The sequence below is a fragment of the Vespa crabro genome, chromosome 13 (genome assembly GCF_910589235.1).
Source record: "Vespa crabro chromosome 13, iyVesCrab1.2, whole genome shotgun sequence".
Lineage (NCBI taxonomy): Eukaryota > Metazoa > Arthropoda > Insecta > Hymenoptera > Vespidae > Vespa > Vespa crabro.
The window spans coordinates 3,428,984-3,455,024 of NC_060967.1; the positions used below are offsets into that span (position 1 = coordinate 3,428,984).

At 32.4% G+C, this 26,041-nt stretch overlaps 7 protein-coding genes across 7 annotated transcripts; 6 read left to right on the plus strand and 1 right to left on the minus strand.

The window, feature by feature from the left end:
• Positions 1-2,926: 2,926 nt before the first annotated feature.
• Positions 2,927-4,680, plus strand: LOC124428590 (odorant receptor 9a-like). Its single transcript, XM_046972833.1, has 2 exons — positions 2,927-3,694; positions 3,754-4,680. Exons 1-2 carry the CDS (start codon positions 3,010-3,012, stop codon positions 4,092-4,094), a joined length of 1,026 nt encoding a protein of 341 aa, XP_046828789.1. The 5' UTR covers positions 2,927-3,009; the 3' UTR covers positions 4,095-4,680.
• Positions 4,681-4,999: 319 nt separating this feature from the next.
• On the plus strand, positions 5,000-6,456 carry LOC124428797 (odorant receptor 13a-like). The gene is made up of 3 exons (XM_046973301.1): positions 5,000-5,146; positions 5,337-6,048; positions 6,116-6,456. Exons 1-3 carry the CDS (start codon positions 5,000-5,002, stop codon positions 6,454-6,456), a joined length of 1,200 nt encoding a protein of 399 aa, XP_046829257.1.
• A 764-nt stretch (positions 6,457-7,220) lies between these two features.
• Positions 7,221-8,318, plus strand: LOC124428798. Its single transcript, XM_046973302.1, has 2 exons — positions 7,221-7,367; positions 7,570-8,318. The coding sequence occupies exons 1-2, from the start codon at positions 7,221-7,223 to the stop codon at positions 8,299-8,301; spliced, it is 879 nt and encodes a 292-aa protein (XP_046829258.1). The 3' UTR covers positions 8,302-8,318.
• Positions 8,319-10,231: 1,913 nt separating this feature from the next.
• Positions 10,232-11,322, plus strand: LOC124428799 (odorant receptor 13a-like). The gene is made up of 2 exons (XM_046973303.1): positions 10,232-10,916; positions 10,982-11,322. Exons 1-2 carry the CDS (start codon positions 10,232-10,234, stop codon positions 11,320-11,322), a joined length of 1,026 nt encoding a protein of 341 aa, XP_046829259.1.
• An 855-nt stretch (positions 11,323-12,177) lies between these two features.
• On the plus strand, positions 12,178-13,857 carry LOC124428800 (odorant receptor 13a-like). The gene is made up of 4 exons (XM_046973304.1): positions 12,178-12,318; positions 12,658-13,138; positions 13,218-13,445; positions 13,514-13,857. Exons 1-4 carry the CDS (start codon positions 12,178-12,180, stop codon positions 13,855-13,857), a joined length of 1,194 nt encoding a protein of 397 aa, XP_046829260.1.
• Positions 13,858-14,709: 852 nt separating this feature from the next.
• On the plus strand, positions 14,710-16,871 carry LOC124428640 (peroxisomal N(1)-acetyl-spermine/spermidine oxidase-like). Its single transcript, XM_046972923.1, has 6 exons — positions 14,710-14,808; positions 15,007-15,357; positions 15,642-15,833; positions 15,928-16,253; positions 16,319-16,597; positions 16,672-16,871. The coding sequence occupies exons 1-6, from the start codon at positions 14,732-14,734 to the stop codon at positions 16,842-16,844; spliced, it is 1,398 nt and encodes a 465-aa protein (XP_046828879.1). The 5' UTR covers positions 14,710-14,731; the 3' UTR covers positions 16,845-16,871.
• Positions 16,872-16,986: 115 nt separating this feature from the next.
• Positions 16,987-24,484, minus strand: LOC124428878 (aromatic-L-amino-acid decarboxylase). Its single transcript, XM_046973493.1, has 11 exons — positions 24,324-24,484; positions 21,363-21,454; positions 20,840-20,960; positions 20,490-20,603; positions 20,271-20,390; positions 20,059-20,188; positions 19,419-19,567; positions 19,215-19,326; positions 18,721-18,929; positions 18,411-18,611; positions 16,987-18,250 (listed from the first exon to the last, which is right to left on the minus strand). Exons 2-11 carry the CDS (start codon positions 21,440-21,442, stop codon positions 18,044-18,046), a joined length of 1,443 nt encoding a protein of 480 aa, XP_046829449.1. The 5' UTR covers positions 21,443-21,454; positions 24,324-24,484; the 3' UTR covers positions 16,987-18,043.
• Positions 24,485-26,041: the final 1,557 nt, after the last annotated feature.

Genomic DNA, 26,041 nt, shown 5'->3' on the forward strand with positions numbered 1-26,041 from the left:
TCGAGTATAATTGAGAAATATTTAAATAATATTACATACTATCGCGAAATCAAATTTGCGTTAGTCGCGATAACAAACGCATTTATTGTTTCTTAGATTCGAAAACGTTCTTCATTCAACGTGCGAACGTCAACGAAGAATTAAAATAAGCAAACTTTTTTCTGAATAATTTCAACGATTTTTATTTTTATAAAATTGATACGAATAATTGTATTTTTATCTTTCTGTTTCAAAACATCATCGCAATCGTTCGTTGATACTTTAATGCCATTTACAAAACCTTTTCTTTCTAATCCTAACGAAACATTAAAGTACATACATTTTATATTGCTAATCTTACTTCAATAGATAAATAGATGTAGTAAAATTCTATAATAATTTCTTAAAGAGACATATTGAAAAATTTATTTTTATTTTTCTGATTAATTTTTATTATTTTTTATTTATTTTTATTTATTGAAACACTTAATAGAGGAAAGTTTGTGAACAGTCTTATTTCGTGCGCAATTATTGACTGTCGGTGCATTTGATTTCCTCTCTACTAACTTATTGGCTTATCATTGATCCTCTATCGATATAAGCTTAGCGATCAAGTCATATTATTTATTCATCACGATCACCATTTTTTTTTTTTTTTTTTAGAAATGAACAAAATTTCAGGGATCTAAACGGATTTTATAACAGACAAATTTCTTCTTTATCGATTGAGTCGTCGTTAAGAAAGGCAGCTACTTTGGTCGACGATTGAAAAATATCTCTATATTCCTCACGATGGATTTGTCCATATCTTAAAAATATTCACAGGAGAATATAATTTATTTGGAGGTGGTTCGATTTCGTTTGTCATCTCTTTCCACTCTTTATGTGATTCTGATAGAAATTCAGAATTGTTGGAAAAATATTCACACTCCCCGTAATTTGAATTTTTGAACAGGAAAATATAATTTAACTGCAGGTGACCCGATTTCACGTGCCACCTCTTTGCACGTCATGTGATCCTGATATAAATTCAGATTTGTGGGAAAAATTTCGATTTGTTCATAACTTGGAATTTATTTCAGGAATGACATAATTTGGAGGAGAACATAACTTGTTAACATGATTTCGCTTATATAAATCGTATAAGGAGAATAATGATAAGATTTTATTGAGTAAACATTGAATTTTTCTTCACGTTAAGATTTATTTGGATTTTCATTATTTATACATAGAAAAGATATATTATTTTATAATTATACAAATACTTATTTTATCATATATATAATATGTATGCAATTTCTTTTTTAAATATTAATTATGTAAACAATTTTATTTTGTAATTATACATATTATTTCCAATTTTTACGATCTTCTTGATTATGTGTCAGTGTTCTGTGCGAAAGATGATTTTCGATAATTTTTAAGTGTTCCCATTATTTTTATTATATTTCTGAGTGCTTTTATGTAATTGTATAGATGATTTCCAGCATTGATTGGCTTTATGTACTTTCAAAATGGTTGAAAGAATGATTTCCTTTACATATTCTAAAAAGTTGTCCAAGAAGTTAATCGCTTGTTTGTTTTTCCTGTAAATCAGAAATAAATTTTGTTAAAATTACGCTAATCTTTTCATATAACTTGCTTTGAAGAGTTATTATCGATATATGCTGCTTGTTTATTTTTGTTAAATATGCTACCGAATGGATTAAATTTAAACATTACTGTCACTAATGACACTTTGCTGTATAATATATACAATGAGATAATATAAAACTAAAAGGAGTGTAATTTTAGTAAATGTCTATAAATTTCTGTAATTTTAATAAAATTTTGGAAGTGTTACAAGAATGAAGGTTGTATAATATATTGACAGAAAGAAATGAAATTACAGTACGTATTAATTTTCATGTGACGAAAAAATATCTTCTGCATTTCGTATTGGCAAAGTACCAAAATAGAAAATGAAATATTTTCAAAACGGATTCTCAATGTTTTTTATTTTAAGATGCGACCGATACCATTAATTCAATTTACCTTGAATTCAATTGAAAGAGTTTATGCTATTAATTTATCTATTTACAATTTTTGTTCAATTTTGATAATCAAGTTTATTAATAAATTTACGTAAAATGTACCTACCAATGAGGGAAAACACTTGCATCGGAAGAATTTAATTTTCTTACTTCAATGTTAAAACGAATATTTTTCCTGCTGAGTGTAAGAGGTGTTTATGATGTCTACCATTAATAGGAATAAATGTTATGTCAGAAACACAATTTTGAGGACGGTATAATTTAGTTGCATACATTCTCAATAGTCAGAAAAATGTAACAACACCAAATTATGCCTTATCGTCCATAATGTCACCGTTCGTACAAAGAGCTATAGTTCCTTGTAATGTCCAGGAATTACAGAAGCTTCTGTTCAATTTCCCATGGCTCTTATTCATCCCCATCAATTTCGTTTAGTTTATTCCTTGCGATCTATCACGAATAATACACGAGGTAGTTTGATCGATATCTATATCTTGATGCGTTTATGAAAAGTTTCTCTAGCTCTTTTACTTTTTTCTTTTCTTTTATTCTCCGCTGTCTTATTACGAACGTCGTGTCATCACGAGTGGATCTAAAAAATGTCGATGAACGATGTCGTCTGGAATACTGACGCCACGTATGCTTTAGGAGTATACAAATACATAACTTGGACAACCGGCATATGGCCGCTAGATGACGAAGGAATATTTTCAATGATTCGCTTTGGCATCGCTTTCGCTTTGGAGGTAGAACAATACTTTTACTTTGCAGGAATACAGAATATATCATTGTAACGAGGACAGGCGCGTCGCGATATATCGTTGATCTTTAAGAGATCGTTTTGGAAAAAAAAAAAAAAAAAAAAAAAAAAAAAAAGAGAAAAAGAGAGAGAAAGATGCTATGAGTGTGCTTTAAACTGTCTAAAAATCATTTTGGTAGTCGATCCTTTCTTCACTCATATCGTCTACCATAGTTCAGTGCACTAGTTTCCGTTCTGATGGAAATCCAGCTGAGTTGCGGCAACACCGACGAGACTCTGGATTTCTTTGGGGTGTCCGCATCATCGGTGATCGGTTTAATCAAACTAATATTCATCAAGTTACATCAAGAGGATTTACGGAGGATCATCTTGTCAGCACTGAAGGACTGGTCCACGTTCGTCGACAGATCTCCGGCAAAAGATATAATGTTGAAATATACATATCACGGCAAACTGGTATGCCGTATGCAAATAGGCCTCGGTCTGGTTATCATTACAACGATGATATTGGATGCTTTGCCAGCTTCGGAGTTATCTCTTTTGAATAATATCACAACTAACGATGAGATTGTTAAACGAATACCTCTTAAGACGATGTGCCTCTTTGGCAACATGTCAACGTCTACTTATTGGACAGTTTTCATTTTACAGGGAGTACAGCTGTTGGATGCTGTAATCCTCGATTGTGGAAATGACGTTTTTTTCTTCGGGATTGCCATGCATATTTGCGGTCAGTTCGATGCACTCAAGATATTTTGCGAAGAATTTAAAGTGGAAGATGAAGAGAATCGTGTTCAGAAAATCAAAGAATTTGTTGAGAGACATTCGCATATCTTGGATCTCGTTCATCGACTTGGGAATAGTTTCAATTATATTCTTTTGGTAATTTTAATGGGCAATGGGTTACACATCTGTTCAGCAGGTAATAAGTTTCTTAACTTTTTAAGTATGAATTTATTCGTTACGTTTTCAAACTTTTAGGAATACAAATAGTTGTGTTATCGAAAGAAAGCGACCTAATTCCTCTTGTCAAAGCAGTTCTTTTATTCAACATACTTCTCGGACAACTTTTTCTTTATAGCTACGCTGGAGATTATTTGTCATCGTTGTCCGAAAATATTCACCATGAGATTTACAATTGTCCTTGGTACGAATTCTCACCAAATATTATTCGAAATTTAAAATTCATCATTATGAGAACGCACATACCATTTCGCCTTAAAGCAGGAAAGTTTTATGCTATGGATATGGAGAATTTCAAGAGCATTCTAAAAGCATTTTTTTCATATTTTTCTCTCTTACGAATAGTATTCGACAAATGACAGTACATATTTCGTTTGCATCATACGAAATGATGATCAGTGTAAGTAATAAAAATAATCTTAATTAAGCTTAATAACTTATCGTCCACTACAATCCATTATAACCTAATTGTATAGTTGAATGAAATAAACTCAACGAAAACAAAAATATTATTTCTAATAGTACCTCTACAAATATCATTAATAGAAAGTTTATTTTTCAAACTTACTTAATTTTTGATTTATCTTTACGATCCATTTTTTTTCTAATTTCATATTCCCTTTGTAACCCTGATGTATCTCTTATCACCATGTTTAAAATTCACTATACACAGCACCAACAAAGTCCTTCTACAGTGGACTGTGTCGAAGTTGTTTTGTTGCGAAGCTCTACGGTTACTCAACAATTTTATTAGTAAGTATAAGTAAAATATATTCATCATAAAATTGAAGGAAAGAGAGAGAGAGAGAGAGAGAGAGAGAGAGAGAGAAAAGAGTACATTTTCTTACTACAATATTACTGTACAAAATATTTACCAAGAAGACACTTTCCAAAAAATGACGTTAAAGGTATGAATTCCATAGAAAGGAAATTCGACAATGCTATAATTCAGCTATGCATATAGTATGATAAATATAACCGAACATAAAATTATACGATATACTCTGTAATATTATCGCTCATGCATAAGTTCATAGTTTGTTGCATTAAGCATGAATTACGAAGCTCGCGTGCATATTTCCATAGCTTTACTCATCGCCATCAATTACGTTTAACTTGTTCCTCGCAATCATGCGGTAATAATATACATGACAGTTTGATCCGTACATTTTGATGGATTATGATGAAAACTTTCTCCTCTTTTATTCTGCGGTACCATATCGTGAAAATATCATAACGTGTCTTTGAAAGTTTATCAGAAAAAATGGATATGGAAGACATTGTCTGGAATACTGACGCCAAGTATGCTTTAGGGACATACAAATTTATAACTTGGACTACTGGAACATGGCCTTTACAGGATGAAGGAATATTTGCGATGATTCGCTTCACTATTGCCTTCATCTTGGAGGTAATACAGTACTTTTTCTTTGCAAAAATAATAAAGATCGTTGCACACAAGACATACAAATCGTTATATAGGTATTAGAAGTAAAAAAAAAAAATATTAAAGAAAATTATAAATGTTTTAAGTGTACTGTAAAAGTAAAATTTAATATCATCTTGATCTGTTTTTAACTCGTATTTTTTTTTTACCACAGTTTAGTTTATTAGCTTCTGTTCTATTGGAAATCCGACTAAACTGCGGCAATACGGACAAGACATTAGAGTTCTTTGGATTGACAGCAGGAATGACAACGGGTTTAACAAAATTAATTTTCGTCAAGTTACACCAAAAAGATTTACGGAAAATCCTTTTATCGGCAATTAAGGATTGGTCCTCGATCAAAGTAAAAAATTCTTCGGCAAAGGAGATAATATGGAAATATACTCATCGAGGCAAGCTGGTATGCCGTGTACAAATGAGCTTGGGTCTGTTAATCATTGGATCGATGATACTGGATGCTGTGCCAACGTCAGATTCCTTACAGCAGGACAATACCACTTTGAGTGAAGAGAATATTAGACAGATTCCACTTCGGACTATGTGTCTTTTCGGCAACATGTCAACGTCAAGTTATTGGATAGTCTTCGTTTTACAAGGAGTTCAGTTATTGAATTCGATAGCTGTTAATATGGGAAACGATGTTTTCTTCTTTGCTATTGCCATGCATATTTGTGGTCAACTCGACGCACTAAGAATTCTTTGTGATGATTTTAAAGCGAATGATGAGAAGGATCGAGTTTTGAAGATCGAAAAATTTGTTCGTAGACACTGCCATCTGTTAGAACTTGCTCAACGACTTGAGAACACCCTAACTAATATTCTCTTAGTGAATTTAATGACCGATGGATTCCACACTTGTTTAGCAGGTATTAGATTTTCTAACGTTTTCATTATAAAAGACTCTGTAACATTAATATGATTTTCAATTTTTAGGAATACAAATCATTATTATGTCTAATAACATCGACATTGTTCCTCTCACCAAAGTGAGCTCTGTGATCATCATCATCTTAGCACAACTTTTTTTATATAGCTATGCAGGTGATTCCCTATCATCGTTATTCCAAGATATTTGCCAAGTGATTTATAATTGTCCATGGTATGAATTTTCACCGAATAACGTACGAAATTTGATGTTTATAATTATGAAAACGCATATACCATTTCATCTTACGGCGGGAAGGTTCTATATCATGGATATTGAGAATTTCAAGAACATTATGAAAACATGCTTTTCATTATTTTCTCTCTTACGAATTGTATTTGTAGAGTAAACGCTACAATGATGTAAGTAATAAAATTTTATTCCTCTCGTCTTAATTAATTCTATTTACATCAAGTGTTTCTGTGTAAATAACGGTATATAAAAAGATTTAATTCATGATCAACTAGTTTTAATTTAAATTGTGTCTTGATCGTATTTGGATTGTATTTGATTTTTTTATTTTTTTTATTTTTATAAACTTACCATTATACGCTCATAGTTTAACTTCTTGCGGTTTCCTCCAATGGAAATTGGTATGTCCAGTTCGTTTGATGAAAAACATTCTGCATGTTGAACATTTGCATTTAGTCATTAGGAATGAAAAACATATATCTACAATTGTAGAGTACATTGCAAGAGAAATATATTGTACTTTCTTATCTCTGTATTACTCGATAAGATACGATAAAAATGTTATTGGAAAACCTTCATAGTATCCATAGACATTGAAACTTTACTCGACACTATAATTCAGAAAAATATAACTCAGTCTAAAATAATGTGATATTGTCCATAATGTTGGCACTTAGGTTAAAGGGTCGTACTTTGTTACATCGGGCATAAATTACGGAACTAGTGTGCATTTTCCCATAGCACTTTTCTCATTCCTAACAATTACGTTTAGATCATGCAAGAATAATACATGGGTTAGTTTGGTCTATGCACTTAGATGCATCTGATAAAAACTTTTTCTTCCATCTATACTCCTTTCTATTTCTTTATTTTCTTGTATCGTATCGCGGACATTGTGTCGTCACGAGTGAACCCGACAGAATGGCGAACGATGATATAGTCTGGAATACCGACTCCATCAATGCTTTAAAAATATACAAATATATAACTTGGACAATTGGCACGTGGCCGCTACAGGATGAAGGAATATTTGCGATGATTCGTTTTGGCATATCTTTCGTCTTAGAGGTAGTACAATAATTTTCATTTAGAAAAAAAAATAAAATGTCATTGCAAAGAAGACAGACACGTCGTGATAGATTGTTGACCTTTTTACATCACATCGCCATAAAAAAAGAAAAAGAAAAAGAGAAATATTATAAGCATTAAACGTACACAACTTTTTGGTTTTTGGTGCGTATCATCTATGGTTTCGTATCGTCTACGACAGTTCGGTACGTTAGTTTCCGTTCTGATGGAAGTCCAGTTGAATTGCGGGAACACCGATGAGACTCTTGATTTTCTTGGAGCTGCAGCGTCAACGTTCTCTGGTTTAATGAAATTAATATTCATCAAGTTACATCGAACGGATTTACAGAGAATTATCTTGTCCGCGCTGAAGGATTGGTCCTCGATCATTGCTATTTCTTCGGTGAAGGAGATAATGTTAAAGTATACGGAACGAGGCAAGTTGGTATGCCGCGTACAAATGGGCTTCGCACTGATCATAATTTCAGCAATGATATTAGATGCATTACCAAAATCAGACTTATCTCAGTCGGATAATGGCACTTTGAACGAAGATATCCTTAAACGGATACCTTTAAGGACAATGTGTCTTTTTGGCAATATATCAACATCAACTTATTGGACAGTCTTCATTTTACAGACGATCCAAATGTTGAATGCTGTTTTCGTCGACACTGGAAATGACGTTTTTTTCTTTGGAATTGCTATGCATATTTGCGGTCAGTTCGATTCACTCAAAATATTTCATAACGAATTTAAAATGTTGGATGAAGAGAACCGTGTTCATAAAATCAAGGAATTCATTGATAGGCACTCGCATCTGTTGAATCTTGCAAGACTACTCGAGAATACCTATAATAATATTCTTTTGATAATTCTAATGACAAGTGGATTGCACATTTGTTTAGCAGGTAATACTATTTTTTTATGCTGATATAAGACTCATTAATGTCTCCCTGATGCTGATCCTATTTCCAACTTTTAGGGATACAAATCATGTTGTTATATAAACAAAACAATATAGTTCCTCTTGTCAAAGCTATCGTAGCGTTTATCATCATTTTAGGACAACTTTTTCTATATAGTTACGTCGGGAATTATCTTTCATCATTATCCCAAGAAATTTGCCAAGTGGTTTCTAATTGCCCTTGGTATGAATTCCCACCGAGTATCGTTCGAAGTTTTGTGTTTATAATTATGAGAACACACGTACCGTTGCTTCTTACAGCTGGAAGATTCTATCCTATGGACATGACGGGTTTTAAGAACATTTTAAAGGCTTCTTTTTCATATTTTTCTGTTTTACGAATCGCATTCGAAGAGTGATGTTATATGTGTTCCATTTGTAACATAGAAAATGATGATCACTGTAAGTAATAAAATTGGTAGTAATTAAGCATATCTACGTCATGTCTTTTCTTATTACGTATCAAAGAAATAATTCAATTTGTTCCAAATGGATAAAATATTATTTAATACATCGATATCCAACATTTTTTACGTCTTTGTGACTCGGAACTTAGTCTAAAGCTAGATCTAAACTTGTAGCCTAGCGTAAAGAAATATATTGCTACATTTAAAGTTTGATAATGATATCAAATTTTTTTAGTTGAATCAAACTATAAATAGTTAATCAATTACTATAATAGTTAAATCAAATTATTTTTCACGTAGATAAACACGATATGAATACACATTTCACGAACTTAATGCATTTCATTAGTTACACTTCACCCAATTAATTCATTTCACGAGTCATACCGCACGAATGAATTCCACAAGTCACAATTCTTAAACTTAACATATATCTTCCACAAAAAAAAGAAAATTGTATATATCGTCGATACAATTTAAACTATTGTAATAATCATATTTTAATATAGTTTTCATCGTGTCGACTACTCCAAAAAGATAACTCCTATAATGCGGTTATATCAAAATTTTTTTCATAACACCAACAAATTCTTCTCCAATAGTATTTAATATGTTCAGCCCCTTTAATGGAGATTCTTTTTATGCTCGACATTTGTATTCGTACGTAAATATAAAATAAAACTAACATGTCGATAATATATAATTCATATGAAATAAATTTTCTTACCTGAATGTTACTTAAAAAAAATATATTTACGAGGAAGATGCTCATCGTGAACAACGTCAAAGGCTTCTGCTATGTCTAGCATCTGTAGGCATAAATGCTGCAGAAATTGTATTCGACGGCGCTGTAATTCAGTTACGCATATGGTATGAAAAATATAACCAAACCTAAAATTATGCGATATAGTCTAATATTACCGTTCAGGCAAAAGGTCGTAGTTCGTTGCATTCAGCAGAAATTACGATGCTTGTCTACAATTTCCCATATCTTTACTATTCCCCATCAATTTCACGATCTTGCTCGAATAATATATACGACAGTTTGATGCATAAACTTTTTTGCATTTGATAAAAACTTCCTCTTCCTCTTTTATTTCTTTTTCTTTCTGTTTTTTTTTTTTTTTTTATTTATTTCTCTTCTTTTATTCTCTCGAATCGTATCGCGAGTGTCGTGTCGTCGTAAGTGCATCTGAAAAAATGAACAGTGACGATGTAATCTGGAATACTGACTCCACCAATGCACTATGGATATATAAATGTATAACTTGGGCAACTGGCACGTGGCCGCTACAGGAGGAAGGAATATTTTCAACAATTCGTTTCGTCATCGCGTTCGTTTTAGGGGTACTGCAATAATTTTACTTATCAAGAATAGAGAATGTCATTGTAAATGTGACAAGGTGCTTTAGACGTTACATCAGGTAGATTGTAAATTATTTCTTGACTGGTATTATCTATCACAGTTTGGTACACTAGTTTCCATTCTGATGGAAATCCGACTGAGTTGCGGTAGCGTCGATGAGACACTGGATTTTTTTGGAATTTCGCTTGCAACGGTGGGAGGTCTGACAAAGTTGATCTTCATCAAATTGCATCGAAATGATCTACGGAAGATCCTTATGTCAGCATTGAACAATTGGACTGCTATCGTCGACAGTTCGTCTGCAAGGAAGATCATGTTGAAATATAGTCAACGTGGCAAATTTGTGGGGCGTATGCAGATGAGTTTCGCTTTTATCATCATTACAGCGATTATATTGGACGCCATTTCTTCGCCGGAGGCCTCCCAGCAGGAGAACATAACCTCGAGCGAAGAGTTCCCTAAACGAATACCTCTTCGGACTATGTGTGCCTTTGGCAATATGTCAACATCTATTTATTGGACAGTTTTCGTTTTACAGTCAATTCAGCTACTTAACGCAGTACTTATTGAAAGTGGAAACGATGTTTTTTTCTTTGGAATTTCTATGCAGATTTGTGGTCAGTTCGATACACTAAGAATCTTGTTGGAAGAATTTAAAACGGAAAAGGAGGAGGATCGTGTTCCAAAAATCAAGCAATTCGTTGATAAGCACTCGCATTTATTGGATCTTGCTCGACGAGTCGAGGATACTTTAACTAACGTTCTTTTAATACTTTTAATGACCAATGGAGGGCATATCTGTTTAACAGGTAATAAATTTGTATTTTTTAATCACGAATTTCTAATCGATCTTAATATAGTTTCTAATTTTTAGGGATACAAATATTGTTGCTGTCTAAACAAAATGATATAATTCCTCTCATCAAGGCTACCGTCGCGTTTATTGTCATCTTGATACAAATTTTCTTATATAGCTATGCCGGAGATTTTCTCTCATCATTAACTCAGGATATTTACAATGTGATTTATGATTATCCTTGGTATGAATTGTCACCGAGTAACGTTCGAAATTTGATATTCATAATTATGAGAGCGCATAAACCGTTTCGCTTGAGAGCCGGAAGATTTTATCCTATGGATATAGAAAGCTTCAAGAACATTTTGAAGGCATCTTTTTCATATTTTTCCGTCTTACGAATTGTATTCGAAAAATGATTGCATCTGTCCTATTTATAAACAGCAAATGATTATTAGATAATAAAAATTCATAGTAATTTATGATCACGAATTCATTAAAAAAAAATAAAAGATGTAATCGATTGAAACTGTCAAAGGAATGCGATTAAAATCGTTTCTATTTTTAGTCGTTGTTAATAATAAATTATTATCTTTAATATCATTACTATTTTTATTATAATAATATGTTATACTACAGTTTTAGGTAGATGCAGAAAGAAGAATCTATACGAAAGAGGGAAGAGATATAGTTCCCCTAACGCATTTTTAGCTCCTATTTCAATAAATTTTAAACAAACTAAATGTAGGACATTAATTTCTTAATATCTAATTAATATTCATTCTTCGATCTACAACACGTTATATTCACTTCCAAAAGATATTCAAATATTATTATGATATATAATATATTCTATATGGTAAAACGAACCTTGTTTAAATTTGACGTCGTCTCTTTTCAATTCTTCTTTTCTTCTCATTTTTGTGAACAAATTTGTTAGCAATCTTGAGTCCTTCGTTAAACAATACTAGCCGATCAAACCTAACTCTTCGACGTTCGTATGGTATATTTCTAGAACGTAATGGAAACACTATCGGATCTATCGAAATACAAGTTGAAACATTCGTGGCGCATGCTCAGAGCAAAAAAAAAACTAAGAAAAGGGTAAGAACGATTGCAGCGATAGCGTTCAGATTAAATAAGAAATGAGTCAGGAAATGTTTCTCGCTACCTAACTGCTCGTCTCATATCTATTACGAAAATGGTACGATCGTCGATAAAATGACGATGAATGATAGTGTTCAATCAGCACTGGGAGAGATCATCAACCGAAAATGGAAAAAAAGCCGTGGAACGATGACATTGCCTACGCGATGACCTTTTACAAGTTCTTAACATTACCAATAGGTGTTTGGCCTCTTCAGGATTACAATTTTTTTTCGACTGTCCGATCCATCGTAACAGTGATTATTCAGGTAAATCGTTTCTATCTTTTATTTAGAAGATCTATCTGGACCAGAAAAAAATACTATGATACTTATCCCAAACATTAATTCTAACATTTTCAAGTAATCAATTCATTGCATTTGTTACATGGATATTTGAGTTGTTCTGGTATTTAAGTCGTATTACATCATATGTTCTGGTATTACATCGAAATGATATTTGTAATAAATATCAAAAAGAGATAACATATAGATAAAGATCCATAACATTTAACCAAGATTATCTATTTGGGTTAATAATTTTTTTTTGGATAATATTTTTGTTTAAAGAAAAAAGATCTTTCGACGGATTATCTTCTTTCTCTACAGATCCTGATGGTTGTATTTCAATGTAAAGAACTTCTTGCTGGCTGTAACAATAGCAATGCCAATTTGGACAGTCTAGCAATAATCGCATGCAATATAATGGCAATCATTAAGATTGGCTGTTATCGATTTCATTTTCGATATTTGATCGAAAATTATGAAAAAGCTGTAAGGGATTATTTGCAAACTAAATCGTCGGAAGATCTTGGAATTATGAAAAGACACGCTTTCATCGGCAGAAGCTTATGTTCCAGCCTTATATGTTTCTCCTACATTTCAACGTCGATCTTCATGATTGCACCTTTCTTCATGGGCTCCGAAGAAACAATTATAAATGGTACGAGGATGAGTCTTCCCAAAACGTTGAGTTATCCGATGCCTTCCGATTGCACTTTGGGAAATTTCAATGTTTCTATTGCACTATACTGCTTCATTTCTACGTTGGATATCGTATTGTTGATTAGTACGTGCAATGGCAATGTCGGTAACGTATCTTTCTTATTATTCATACTTTCAAAAAATTATTACGAGTTACATAGAAAAGTATACGTTTCACTTTAAAGGTAACGATTGTCTTTTCTTTGGTATTGTACTACATGTCTGTGGACAAGTTGAAATATTAAAGATCCAGTTTACACGATGTAGATACAAAAAAGGGATGAAACGAGAGTTTGAAAATCTTTTATCGAGATACAGCGAATTGTTAATTTTGGCCGATTATCTCGTCAATACGATCAGTTTCGTTCTGATAGCACAGTTATTCGTCAGTTGTATACTCATCTGTATTATAGGTAATTATAAATATGTAATATGTTATAATTCGGTTATTTAAATCGAAGACGTTTTTATTTTTTTTAAGGTTTTCAATGTATTTTGGCTCTGCAGTATTCCGATATTTTCATGTTCACCAAGTCGCTGACAGTACTTAGCACTTTTTTGTTGCAACTACTCATATACAGTTACGTCGGAGAATACTTGAGAAATCAAATGGAACAAGTTGGGTATGCCGCTTATACAAGTGCATGGTATGATTTTCCAATATCTTGGAGGAAGGATTTGATCTTCCTTCTGATGAGATCTCAACAACTCGTTGAAATAGCGGCAGCTTATTTTTTCCCGGTTAACATGCGAACTTTCATGAGTATCGTCAAAACATCACTCTCATATCTATCGGTACTACGCGTTATGTTATTACAAACTTAAATGATTTATGCGATAAAATGTGGCCAGCAGTATGACCAAAGATTTGCATTGGTTATGGGTTACAATATTCTTAACATACTTGTTCTTCTTTCCCGTAATAAAATTATCTCTCGAGAATACTTCTCTTTTTTTCTTAACTACATGCTACTAAAAGTACTGTTGTATAGTCCATGAGTGAAATTAACCATAAGTGTGATTGAATTATTTGTCTAAAAACATTTGAATTACATATATCGCACATTTTTCTTCCTATGTCTTTTTATACTTTAAGACAATCGCAATTGTGTTACTACATCGAGTATAATCCTTTGTCAAATTAATAATATTAAATCGCTCGCTGATGAATCTAAATAACAATACAAAAGCGTTCGAAATTTTGTTCGCGCACATTATATTTCTGTCAGCCTGTCTTTCTATCTTTTTCTCTTTCTCATAGCAACGTTTCTACAACAAGAAATGTGTCTCTGACAACGTTTTAGTTCGGCTGAGGTTAGGAATCGCCGCCTTTATGATAAATTTTTCGGTTACAGCGGTTTATGTCAAATGAAATGCGCTTTAAGAGGACCGCTGTTCCGTTTTGGACTCTAAAACAAATTCTTATAAGGTAATTACTCGGCATTGATTTCTATGGAAATATAATATAATAACTCTACAATGGGATAATATTTAAAGGTAATACGTAAAAGTTCATATCGATTAGTGATTCGAGATGAAACGATCATTCGGATTTTACAGGCTATTGTCTAGTGCAAAAAACGGAGGTGGTAAGAAAGAAGCATGTGCAAAAGTGGCGAAATTCGAATCATGCCAGTTGGATCCCTGTACGTTGGATCCATGCAAACCGGAACCGAGTGTAATTATTATTGGGGCAGGAATGGCGGGGTTATCAGCAGCGCATCGTTTAGCGCAATGCGGTCTGCAGAAATTTACGATACTGGAGGCAACAGATAGGTAAGACTCTGTCCACGATTCGTCGATTTTGAATCATAATTATAGATGGTGACATATAGTTTATAAATTGTTAATGGAGTAGGTACGTATTATGGTAATGGAAACTAAGATCCTGGATTTTAGAACTAATGGTTATTCGTACTCGCATTTGATACATTAACCAACTGAGCTATGTATGTGTATCGTTCCGAATCTTAGGCCCGGCGGTAGAATTCATTCTTGCTGGTTGGGAGATGTCGTTGCTGAAATGGGAGCAACCTGGATAGAGGGTGGAAGCGTGACAAATCCTGTTTTTACTCTAGCGGCACAGGAAGGACTTTTAAAGGCACCCCTCTCTAGACCCGAACCAAATCATGGACTCTTCTGTACCAGCGATGGTCGAGCAATCGATCTACCGGTCAGCATCATTGCTTATCATACCTTCCGACAGATCGAACAACAAGCAGCAGCTCTCTTCTCTTTGGGTTGCGGTCGTACCCACGGTACGTTGCTGAATTTCATGGGCGTCAGAATACAGCAAGAGCTACACAATTTCCCGGAGGAGCAACGGTACAGTTGCGATGTACCTTCGTATATACAGGGTGGACCATTTTAATGGGGACACCTTGTATATTTTTTCGTGACTGTCAATAATTAAAATTTATATAAGCAAACTAAGAGATCCGGGTGTTCCTATTTAAATATTCCACCATGTATGTAGATATTTAGGCTAAACATCCACTTTAGATGTTATCTCGGTGTATTATGACGAACCTAATGACGTATTAATCCTAAAAGCTTAGTTATTGCTCGCATTGTGAGAAAAATTCGTTCTCTTCGTTCTCATATTTCAGATATGACGCGGCTAGGGTAATGTATGGTCTAACCAACTTCATCAGATGCCGTTGCGGTGACGATCTTTCTCTGGTCTCAGCCGATCAGTTTGGTAGTTACATAGAGATACCCGGTGGAAATGTAAGAGTGCCTCTTGGATATGTCGGTGTTTTAGCACCGTTGCTTAGAGATTTGCCAAGCTGTTGCCTCAAGTAAGTTTAAATTCAAAAAAATCGATCAATTGCGGCTTCCTATTTCTTTTTCTTTCTTTTTGTTTTATTTTTCTTTTTTTGTTTTTTTTTTCAGATACTGTAAACCAGTGAGTTCCATCAGGTGGGGTGTCATCGACGATTCCTGTCCTCGTGCTATGGTAAAATGTTGCGACGGAGATGAATATCCAGCCGATTATGTCATCGTAACTCTATCTCTTGGAGTACTGAAGCATCAACACGACAAACTTTTTTGTCCCGCTTTGCCACCTGAGAAAATTGATGCGATAACGAAACTAGGGTATGGATACGTTAACAAGATATTTCTCGAGTATGCTAGACCTTTTTGGGTTTGGCGAGAAGGAGGGATCAAGTTGGCATGGTCTGCCGATGAATTAGCGGATAGATGCGACTGGGTTAAAGGTTTTCTCGAAATTCTTTCCGATTCTTTTTGATCCTTGAACGAAAAGATAGCTTTCGACTTTTAGGTATATCTTTCATCGAAGAACTCCCAAGTTCGCAACATGTATTATGTGCTTGGATATGTGGACGGGAAGCCGCAGAAATGGAACTATGTTCCGATGAAGAAATAGTCGATTCTATAACGCGTTTGCTCCGGCAGTTCACCGGTGATCCAACCTTACCATATCCAGCTAATATTCTCAGAAGCAAGTGGTGCTCCGACCAATATTTTGCTGGTTCATATAGTTACATGGCTATGAATAGCACCGTTAACAATCAGTGTCATCTAGCCACTCCTATTCCAGGTGCTCATAATTCTTTCCTTTCAATAAATTTTCTTTTCAGAAATAAGATACAGATTTTTCTGTTCTATATCCAGGTACGTGCGAACCGGTTCCACCGATTCTTTTCTTCGCTGGAGAAGCAACGATCCCGGGACATTATAGTACCGTGCATGGTGCCAGACTTAGTGGAATACGTGAGGCGGAACGAATAATTCAATTGACAAAAAGATATGGTGGTCCTCCTCAAAACTCTCCGTGCAAATTGTGAATGCATTTGTCCTTTTTTTTTTTTATATCCAATATTATTAAATCAGTATATTTGTATGCTTGTATATTTATATACTAGTAAATTTTATTTTAAGGATTTTTACGAAATGGAACGACATGGATCAATCAATGACATTATTAAATCCAGATAACATAAACAGCATATATTTCAATAATTATTTGATAACAATGATAAAACAGATAATAGTATTAGTATAATAGTAATATGGATACGAACGATGAAGCACATTCTGCACGTTTCAATTTTTATTATATTCCAGTGGTCCCCATCAACGAACATAATCTAAATCATTACCATGAGTGGCAACATTTCGAATATGCTATATGAATAAGTTTTCGTTATTAAACGACAATTACGAGCTTGATAACTTTTAATAAAACTTAATGTATAAGCTCTCATGAGGAATAATCTAGCTACTTGTTGAGCCATTCTACGAGCTCTAACTTATTTCTACGTCTATCGTTGTTCTAATCTCGGTGCTACATTTTAACGAGTGTTGAATTTGCGTCATTCCGAGCTATTTTATATTTTTAAAGGATGTCTAATAGATTACATACACAACTTACACACGATATATATTGCATATTAAATATTTCGGTGGGCAATAATACACAACCAAGTTCATAATAAACTATTAAAACAATAATAAATTATAATAACATTTAGTTACCGTTTCAAACAAACTCGTTACTGCGATCGTATCTGACACTCTCTTACATACATACATCGTATAATTTAATTATTTATAATATGACCTCAAAAATATATATATGAGAAAATAACATATAGTTATTTTTTATTAATGATATGTGAGCATTATTATACTTATATACCGTGGCAAATTATGTGCAAACATATCAGAAAATATCAATAGGAACTGTTAGTGAAAATATTCGACTTCGTCACATTAATCTCCATCCATTAAAAAATAATTAAAGTATTTCGTAAATCTCTACGTTATAATATAAACGATGATTGGTTAAAGTAATACTGTTAAATTATTGAAATGTCGACTTCAATAGTTTGAATCCCACATAAAACGTACTAATAATTTTGGTAAAAAAAAAGAATTTCTAAAGGGAACAAAAGATGACTTATACGAAGAAGAAATAAAATTATGATTGATTACAAGTCGCTGGTGCAAGCGATCTGCAACCACGAGCTATTTGAGCGCGCCATCACTTGGAAACTGAATGCTCTTCCAATACTTCATCGGCTCTCTGCTTAATCTCCTTCCATGAGTAGAGTATATCACTACTTTCGCTCATCCGTGAGCATATTGCTAAACGAAGAAAATATATATCGTTTATCTTCGATGGAACCAGATGAATATTTCCAGCACCATTTATTCTCTTCAGAAGAGCCTCGTTCACGTCATTAGATGCCTGTTATCATTCAATCGTTAAATTAATCTTATGATATTAATAATAAGTACTATGTTTAATCGATGTTTTTAGATCTCAAACTATGTTCCAACGATCGTCTTTGAACAATGAAAAAAATTGTTAAGTCTAATTTTCTTAAAAGTTTATTAAAAAAATTTACCTTCAATCTAAAGCAAACTAATCCAAGAATAACTTCAGCAACGATCTCGAAACGGGAATCGGAGAGAACAAGTGCTTCGAATTCATGAGCTTGAACAACGTGTGACCTTATATATTTCTGTAGATTTTCTACCCCGTAGATTCTTAGAACGAACCAGAGTTTAAGTGCTCGGAATCTACGACCGAGTGGAATTTGCCAATGCTGAAAGAAATAAATTCAATTAAAAAACAAAAAAAAAAAGAAAACTGTTTAGATATTCGTACGATGATTAATAAAAGTCATTGAAAGAACAAGAATGAAATATATTTACTCTGTAATCTGGAGCTGATCCTTGCATTTCGTGTTGCAGGTACAATGGATCGACATTAAACGTGTTAATGACGAAAGTTGGATCCTTAAACCACATGGTGGAACAGTCAAAGTTAACCAACATCCATTTGTGTGGATTAAAATTAAATGAATCAGCTTTTTCGATACCCTTCATTAAATAACGAAATTCCGGACAAATGAAAGCTGAACCTAAATGGAAAACGATCGTTATTTCAAGGTAAAATTAATTTCAGTCTTGTTATCGATTATTATACGTTTAATATGTACAATCGTTCATAGAAATATTCAGATACTTTTTTTTTTAAATTACATAAAACTCAATTTGTTTCAAAACGAACAATGAGCTCTAAAACGTGAGCATGGAACTTAACAAAAAATGTTCTCTTCTTTTTATGAAAAGGTATTATAATGAATCATGTTAAAACGTGTTAAAACGTATAGATAAATTTTGCAAATACATTCTTATGAAATTACCTGCATATGCGGCGTCTACATGTAACCAAACGGACTCACGATTAGCTACTGGACCTAATTCGTCTAAGCGATCGAAAGCACAAGAACTTGTTGTTCCTAAGGTAACAACGACCTATGAAAAAAAAAAAAAAAAAAAAAAACAAAAAAAGGATATCTCAATGATGCAATTTTTGTAGGAATTGAAACTTATTTAAAAGAACTTACGTAAAATGGAATAAGTCCTTTCTCCTTGTCTTCACGAATAGCCTCTGCTAAAGTCTCGCCACGTAATTTGTTTTTTGAATCGACCTTCAATAGACGGAATTTTACGCCACCGAGAAGACCAGCTCGTTCGACCGAACTATGTGCTTGACCTAATTGAATATCACATTTGTAATATTTTTCTTTTTTCTTTTTTTTTTAATTAGCCAAAAAAAATTTATTACATCTACTTTGATTCTTATTAATATAGAATTTCTACGATAAATGATTTTCTATAAAGGCGACTTTTATAGAATTCTAACTTTGTGTAGTTCAAGATGACTAATGAAAACGAGAATATGAGGTTTGGGTTGGAAATAGTCCAGTGAAAAGGTTCGACTAGAATATCTCGGCTAGAGTGGTTATTATAGGTTGCCATGGTGACAAAGTGCCGTTTGATGAAGTGTTTCGACCCCATACACGCCCTTGTCAAGCTACTTCATCATCCCTCCCACACACCTCTCTTTCTCTCTCTCTCTCTCTCTCCCGCTCTACCTTTGTGCCAATTGTGTTGGGCCATTGTCGTTGAAAGCATAAAAGCATTATTTTTAATCACGAATAATATTCCCGGAAAGTGTCAAAAGTGATATCGAAAGAAACTTACAGGATCCGTAAGCCATCATTTTCCCGATGATCTCGTTGTCGGTCCATTCAGGATGCTGCTCTTTAACTTCCTTAATTTTCTTAGCTTTGGCTCCGAGCAAAGCGACTAGAGTTGCCTCGCTTGCAGTTCCCTGTGTTGGATAATAAAACTTCGTAAAGTGATTTCACTCTATTGCGATCATTCTTTTCGAAAGAGATAAGAAAAGGATTTACCTGAATAACACCACCACCTTTGCCACCGCTACAAGCTAAAAATTCTTTCGGTAAATCCAACATTTGTCCTAACCAATCGAGCATTATCACTTCTAATTCCGTACAAGCTGGGCTAGCCATCTGAAGAAGCAAAAAAAGAACAAAAAGAACATTTGAAATTGCTAGCGGAACGAAAGTCGTTCGAATTACGATCGAACAATGACCTATTGCAAAACCTACCCACGTAAATCCAATGCACGCAATAGCTCCGCTCAACATGTCCGCAACAATAGCTGGATATGATTGAGCCGTGGGGAAATAAGCGTGAAATTTTGGACTGTGCCAATGAGTTACCTATAATGAATGAAGATATAAATGACTATTCAATATTTTAATTGATCTGTTAATGAAGGTAAATTATATCAATATATTAATCTATTCAATTTTTATTTTACGATCAAATAAAATATATTTCACGTTTGAATCTGTTCGAGTTGATTGTTTAATTTTCATTTTGAAATAACGACACGTGAGACGTGTGATAACTTAAAAAGAACAAAAAAAGAAGGAAAAAAAATTATTTCACTCACTCCTGGCATGATCACACGTTCTACGTCACTCATTATATCCTCCCATTTTTCCGCAGTGCGAGGTGCTTCTGAGGGTAAAAGTGGTTTCATGTATCCCGGTTCAATTGTCGGCAAAACCCTCCTAAAATAATTTATAAAAGAATTTTATTCGAAAGAGTAAAAATTCTCTTTTTATTCTTTTCCTATGCTCACGATCGTCAGAAACTATTCGATTCTAGATCGTGTTTTTCAAGGTCTCCTTTCAAATCAGCATTTAATTGTGAAATGAGTAAACGTTCCATGCGTACTGATCCGGTTTTACACATTATACTTGTTTATAAATTAGTGAATAATAAATCTATAATGAATATTTTTTATCTATCATTAGAATCAATACATTTCCGTTAGTTTATTGATTATGCTTAGCGATCGATCAAGGACTCGAACATCTATGAAATGCCACAGGAGAAAAAAGAAGGACGAATAACAAAAAAAAAAAAGAAATTGAATATCAAGATTTTTTTCTATTAAGAATAAAACCAACCTTTCTCTGATATTTTCCAAGTAATTAGTGATGTATTCTATCATTTCTTTGGCAAATTTTTTAAAGTCCTCGGCTTCCATTCTTGCGTATTCCTGTAAAAGAATTATAACAAATTCTAGTTGAAAGAAATTTAGATTTTTAGCGAATCGATTATCCAATTTAAAAAATTTTATTAACTTAAAATAATGAAATCAGTATGTATTAAAATTTTGATAACATTATTATCACAATCTTTATTTCAGCTACTACGAACTTCAATGAAAATATTTTACATTCTATTCCCTCTCTATGTCTCTCGACTTTCGTAATCTCTACGTTGAATCCTATAGAAAAAAAAGGGGGAGAATTGATTGATAGAAGAATGTGAAATGGGAGTTTTGATATTCATCGATGTATATGGATCGTGTATCTACAGTGAATAGATATATATTTATAAAACGTTTGGAGAGCCTTCGTATTATGCTACATCTCTCTTCCTCTTTTTCTCACTCTGTCTTTCTCTTACATACTCTCTCTCTCTCTCTTTTTTTCTCTCTTTCTCTTTCTTTCTCATTCTCTTTCTCTCTCGCCACTCTCTCCTTCTTCTTATCTCTTTTTTCTCGCACACCAGGAACACCATATAAATCGACCATATATGACACTCATAATTGGCAAGTGAGTGGCAATGATCTGTCGGCTTAAGAAATGTTACAGGAGGTAGTAACATGTGCGTCGAACAAAGTGTGATGCGAGTATGCAATGTAATGAATGGAAGGTTTGAAGGACGGAAGTATGAAAGAAGGTATAAAGTATTATATATATGTATCGTTATATACAAAGAGAAGTTATATACACATATCCACAAATATATATATATATATAATACTTTATATATATATAAAGTATTATATATATGTATCGTTATATACAAAGAGAAGTTATATACACATATCCACAAATATATATATATATATAATACTTTATATATATATAAAGTATTATATATATGTATCGTTATATACAAAGAGAAGTTATATACACATATCCACAAATATATATATATATATATATATATATATATATATATATATATATATATTAGAACGTAAGATTCGATCATTCCATTGTAGAAAAGTAAGAGTAATTCTTAGTCCTTGTCTATCTTGTGAAGCAACGTGACCATGACTCATTTTTATGAAGTAACTTTCCTTTGACTAGTTTTGCGTCTTAAGATCTTAGACTTCGCGTATGGCAAGAGACACAAGTTACAATGATACGAGAACGTCTTTAACACTAGAAAGACCGAAATTTAGTATATACCTATATTGCTCAAAAGCAGTAAACATGACAGTATTGTGAATGAATAACTAATGTGTTTTGAAATTTGTTTAAAATTTATTTTTAATATTTTTTATATTATTTACAGTTATATAACAAGTTATTAGTAAATATTAATAGTAAAAAAAAAATTCTAAGAAATTGTGTCATTATATACATAATCGTTTTTCTAATTGAAATTAAAAAGCAATCAAAATGATTTCCTTGGGTAATCTAGTGTTAACAACATCTTTTTGGAAACGATTAGAAAGTTAAAAAAAAAAAAATAATAAATTAATAGTGAAGCGATATTATTATTTACAAGTATAATTTTAATTACGTTTTGTTAATTATCATCTCGATATTTTGTCAGAGATATGCATAATGATGTGCATGAGTCATCGTAGATCGGGAATTTTGTGGGAACAGCCTTACGACTTCGTTGGAATCGTGACGTCAGTGACAGGACTCGAGCGATCGAGGAAAGTAGCGGGAATTATTGACACAAAGAGAAAAACAGAAGTATCGGGTCTTTCCTCATAGAATTTCCTTCAAGATAATAAAAAACAATTAAGATTCAACTGACTCATGTAACGTCAACAGAAATTTCAGATCTTTATATTACAACGAAGACATCAATTTCGTATATATCTAACGATCGATACTTTTTTAATTTTTTATTTTTAAATTGTCTACTCAAACGTCATTTTCGATAAATTTCATTCTGTTAAATGTCAAAAGTAAGAATTTCATTATGTATTACGTTTCTAGATATTCACGTATCCTCGCAATATTCAATAACTATTGCTCAACTTAGCTACATACAAGTTTTTACGAACGCAAGAAATAACTACATATATATGTTTTTTAATTCTAATGATTTCTAATTGATTGAAAATATTCTTGAAATTTATTCAATGACATTCGATTAAATTGTTGTGTAATTATGTAAATGAATTATTTTTATTCATTTATTATTACTTTTAATTCTGTCAAATAGTGTTAAGATATAAAATTGAAACTTGAAAATTTAATATTTTATTTACAAATTATACGATATTTTCAAATGTTGGATAGAATAAACGTTATCGAGGTATCGTTATCGTTAATTCGAAACTCAGTATACTTCGACAAATCGATTTATTACACATTAACATCCGTATACGATTTTATGAAACGATCTATGAAAAATCATGATCGAGGACACAATGTTTAAATCAACACGCGAGATCTCATAACTAAACACTCAACAACGGTCGACGTACGAAGCAATTACCGCACAATCACTTTTTACGATCGAACGATGGATCGATGATGTAATCCCTTGAAAAAATGGTCCCGACTGATATCAGGTGAAAAAGATTACATATTTAAAATATTAAATAAAGTTTAATATCTATGTTTAATACTCGATGAAAATGATAAATGTTATTTTTTTTAATAACTTTCGTTCATTAATTGATTAAATGAAAATAAACTGTATAGACATAATAAGTATTGACAGATAACATTTGAACTATGGCCTAAAATTGGAACGAATGATTTTCATTTATTTCTAACCAAATATATTGGATCAGAGAATAATTATGATACTTACTAATTTATACATTTAATTTAAAATGATTGATATATAAATAATAAATATTAATGTTTGTTAAAACTTACCCAAAATTGTGATAGCACGTGTACGCTGTCGTTCACAGATAATGTCGTCAATTGACGAGAACAATTTTTAGAGAAGATAAGAGAGTAGATAGAAGAGCTACGGGAAAGAGTATCGCGAGTCGTTGTCGCATGGAATTGTCAGCTCATCGTTTGCCGACGTGCTCTTTATGTAGCACCCCACCTCTCGAACTCGACGAAAACGGCGAGAGCGTTGAAAGCGCTTTTCGAGCACAAGACCTTTCCACCAATCGAATGGCTTTGCACGGGGATATACCCTTTCCATGTCCCTGGGCATCCTCTACCTCCCTTCTCTACCTCTCTTCATTGAGATCGATAACGAAAACGGAATCGATACAATTGTTTTTCTCCACTTTCTCTTCCTTTACTTTATGTTATGGTAAATTTTATGTTTAACAAAAGTAATATTGCTGATAACTTTCTTAATAATGATTAAATAAAATAAATTTTTTGCGATAATAATATTTATAGATCCAAGTATTTATAGATCCAAGCTCATGTAGAATTTTGGATTTGATTTTAAACTTATATAAATCATATGTAAATAATTATATTATATGTAAACAATTATATCATTGTTTATGATTGAAGTTAAAATGTCACATTCCTAACAATAACTTGAATCAAAATTTCTTATAATTTTATTTCAAAAGTTAATCGAATTTAGAATTATTTTAATGATTTACTTTAATGTCTAATGTTATATATACAATAATAATAATGTTCGATATATATGTAAATGAAATTTAGATTACAATATATATTCACGATATTTTTATTTTATTAACGTTAAATAATATTAAGCAATAAAAAAGAATCTGTTACATGAGTTTTACTTCTTGATCGTAATCGATGATCTATTACTCGATATATATTTCTTTTCTACTTTCATTAAATTCTCTCGATTTTCAGTGAACCTGCTTCCAACAAATGAAACTAATTCGACAAAGATCGACTCATCTTGATTTTTCCAATCGTTCGTTCGAATCTAAGTTTCATATAGCAACGCCGTTGAAATTAACACTAAGAACAATTAACAATACAATTTCTTCTAACAAAGTATATTTATGATAGATGAATAATCGCATGAGTTCAAACGATTTAATAGAATTTCAAAATGTAAAGCTGCCAAGTGCAATAAGACAGGAAATACGATTTCAAGTCAGAAATCAAGGAACTATTGAGAGCGACATGATTGAATTAGAACGTATGCATTCAAAGGTAGTAGTCATCAGGTTGGAAAATTTTTGTTTCCTGATTTAAAATTAAAAAAGATCATTGCCGCCGTTTTCTATTTTCCTTCTTTATTAACCGTTATAACTTTTGATATCTTAATAAAAAAATTAAATGCTTGATCAAATAGGTATCAAAAATTTCGATCAATTTTTAAACTTTAATTAAATAAAATAAAAAAGTAAAAATAAAGGCAATTCTCAAAGGAAAGATCTTTGTAAAGAACTAGCAACAAGTTGAAAGCAAAATGAGAAACCTGTAGCTTCTGAACAGTTACGTTCGACGAATTCTCGAATTTAATTGAACGATAGATTAGTTTTTGTCATTCCTTCGCTTTCAAGTTAGTTCGATCTATAATACTTTATCGATTTTTTACGAAATGTAATACATACTTTCCATATAACAAATATGAAAGAAGTAAAGAAATAATTATTTTATAATCACAATATTATTGGAAATCTCCAAGG

What these genes read in the sequence shown, in the direction of transcription:
- LOC124428799 (XM_046973303.1), top strand. Translation starts at nt 10,232, where the DNA reads ATGGAAATCCGACTGAGTTGCGGTAGCGTCGATGAGACACTGGATTTT. An exon ending in AGGGCATATCTGTTTAACAG is followed by an intron (nt 10,917 to 10,981) that starts GTAATAAATTTG and finishes TCTAATTTTTAG; the next exon opens with GGATACAAATATTGTTGCTG.
- LOC124428640 (XM_046972923.1), top strand. Translation starts at nt 14,732, where the DNA reads ATGGCGGGGTTATCAGCAGCGCATCGTTTAGCGCAATGCGGTCTGCAG. An exon ending in ATACTGGAGGCAACAGATAG is followed by an intron (nt 14,809 to 15,006) that starts GTAAGACTCTGT and finishes TCCGAATCTTAG; the next exon opens with GCCCGGCGGTAGAATTCATT. An exon ending in AATTTCCCGGAGGAGCAACG is followed by an intron (nt 15,358 to 15,641) that starts GTACAGTTGCGA and finishes CTCATATTTCAG; the next exon opens with ATATGACGCGGCTAGGGTAA.
- LOC124428797 (XM_046973301.1), top strand. Translation starts at nt 5,000, where the DNA reads ATGGATATGGAAGACATTGTCTGGAATACTGACGCCAAGTATGCTTTA. An exon ending in CTATTGCCTTCATCTTGGAG is followed by an intron (nt 5,147 to 5,336) that starts GTAATACAGTAC and finishes TTTTTACCACAG; the next exon opens with TTTAGTTTATTAGCTTCTGT. An exon ending in ATTCCACACTTGTTTAGCAG is followed by an intron (nt 6,049 to 6,115) that starts GTATTAGATTTT and finishes TTCAATTTTTAG; the next exon opens with GAATACAAATCATTATTATG.
- LOC124428798 (XM_046973302.1), top strand. Translation starts at nt 7,221, where the DNA reads ATGGCGAACGATGATATAGTCTGGAATACCGACTCCATCAATGCTTTA. An exon ending in GCATATCTTTCGTCTTAGAG is followed by an intron (nt 7,368 to 7,569) that starts GTAGTACAATAA and finishes CGTCTACGACAG; the next exon opens with TTCGGTACGTTAGTTTCCGT.
- LOC124428590 (XM_046972833.1), top strand. Translation starts at nt 3,010, where the DNA reads ATGGAAATCCAGCTGAGTTGCGGCAACACCGACGAGACTCTGGATTTC. An exon ending in GTTACACATCTGTTCAGCAG is followed by an intron (nt 3,695 to 3,753) that starts GTAATAAGTTTC and finishes TCAAACTTTTAG; the next exon opens with GAATACAAATAGTTGTGTTA.
- LOC124428878 (XM_046973493.1), bottom strand. Translation starts at nt 21,442, where the DNA reads ATGGAAGCCGAGGACTTTAAAAAATTTGCCAAAGAAATGATAGAATAC. An exon ending in CGTGCATTGGATTTACGTGG is followed by an intron (nt 20,391 to 20,489) that starts GTAGGTTTTGCA and finishes TTGCTTCTTCAG; the next exon opens with ATGGCTAGCCCAGCTTGTAC. An exon ending in AATGATGGCTTACGGATCCT is followed by an intron (nt 19,568 to 20,058) that starts GTAAGTTTCTTT and finishes ATATTCAATTAG; the next exon opens with GTCAAGCACATAGTTCGGTC.
- LOC124428800 (XM_046973304.1), top strand. Translation starts at nt 12,178, where the DNA reads ATGGAAAAAAAGCCGTGGAACGATGACATTGCCTACGCGATGACCTTT. An exon ending in TCGTAACAGTGATTATTCAG is followed by an intron (nt 12,319 to 12,657) that starts GTAAATCGTTTC and finishes CTTTCTCTACAG; the next exon opens with ATCCTGATGGTTGTATTTCA. An exon ending in TACGTGCAATGGCAATGTCG is followed by an intron (nt 13,139 to 13,217) that starts GTAACGTATCTT and finishes TTCACTTTAAAG; the next exon opens with GTAACGATTGTCTTTTCTTT.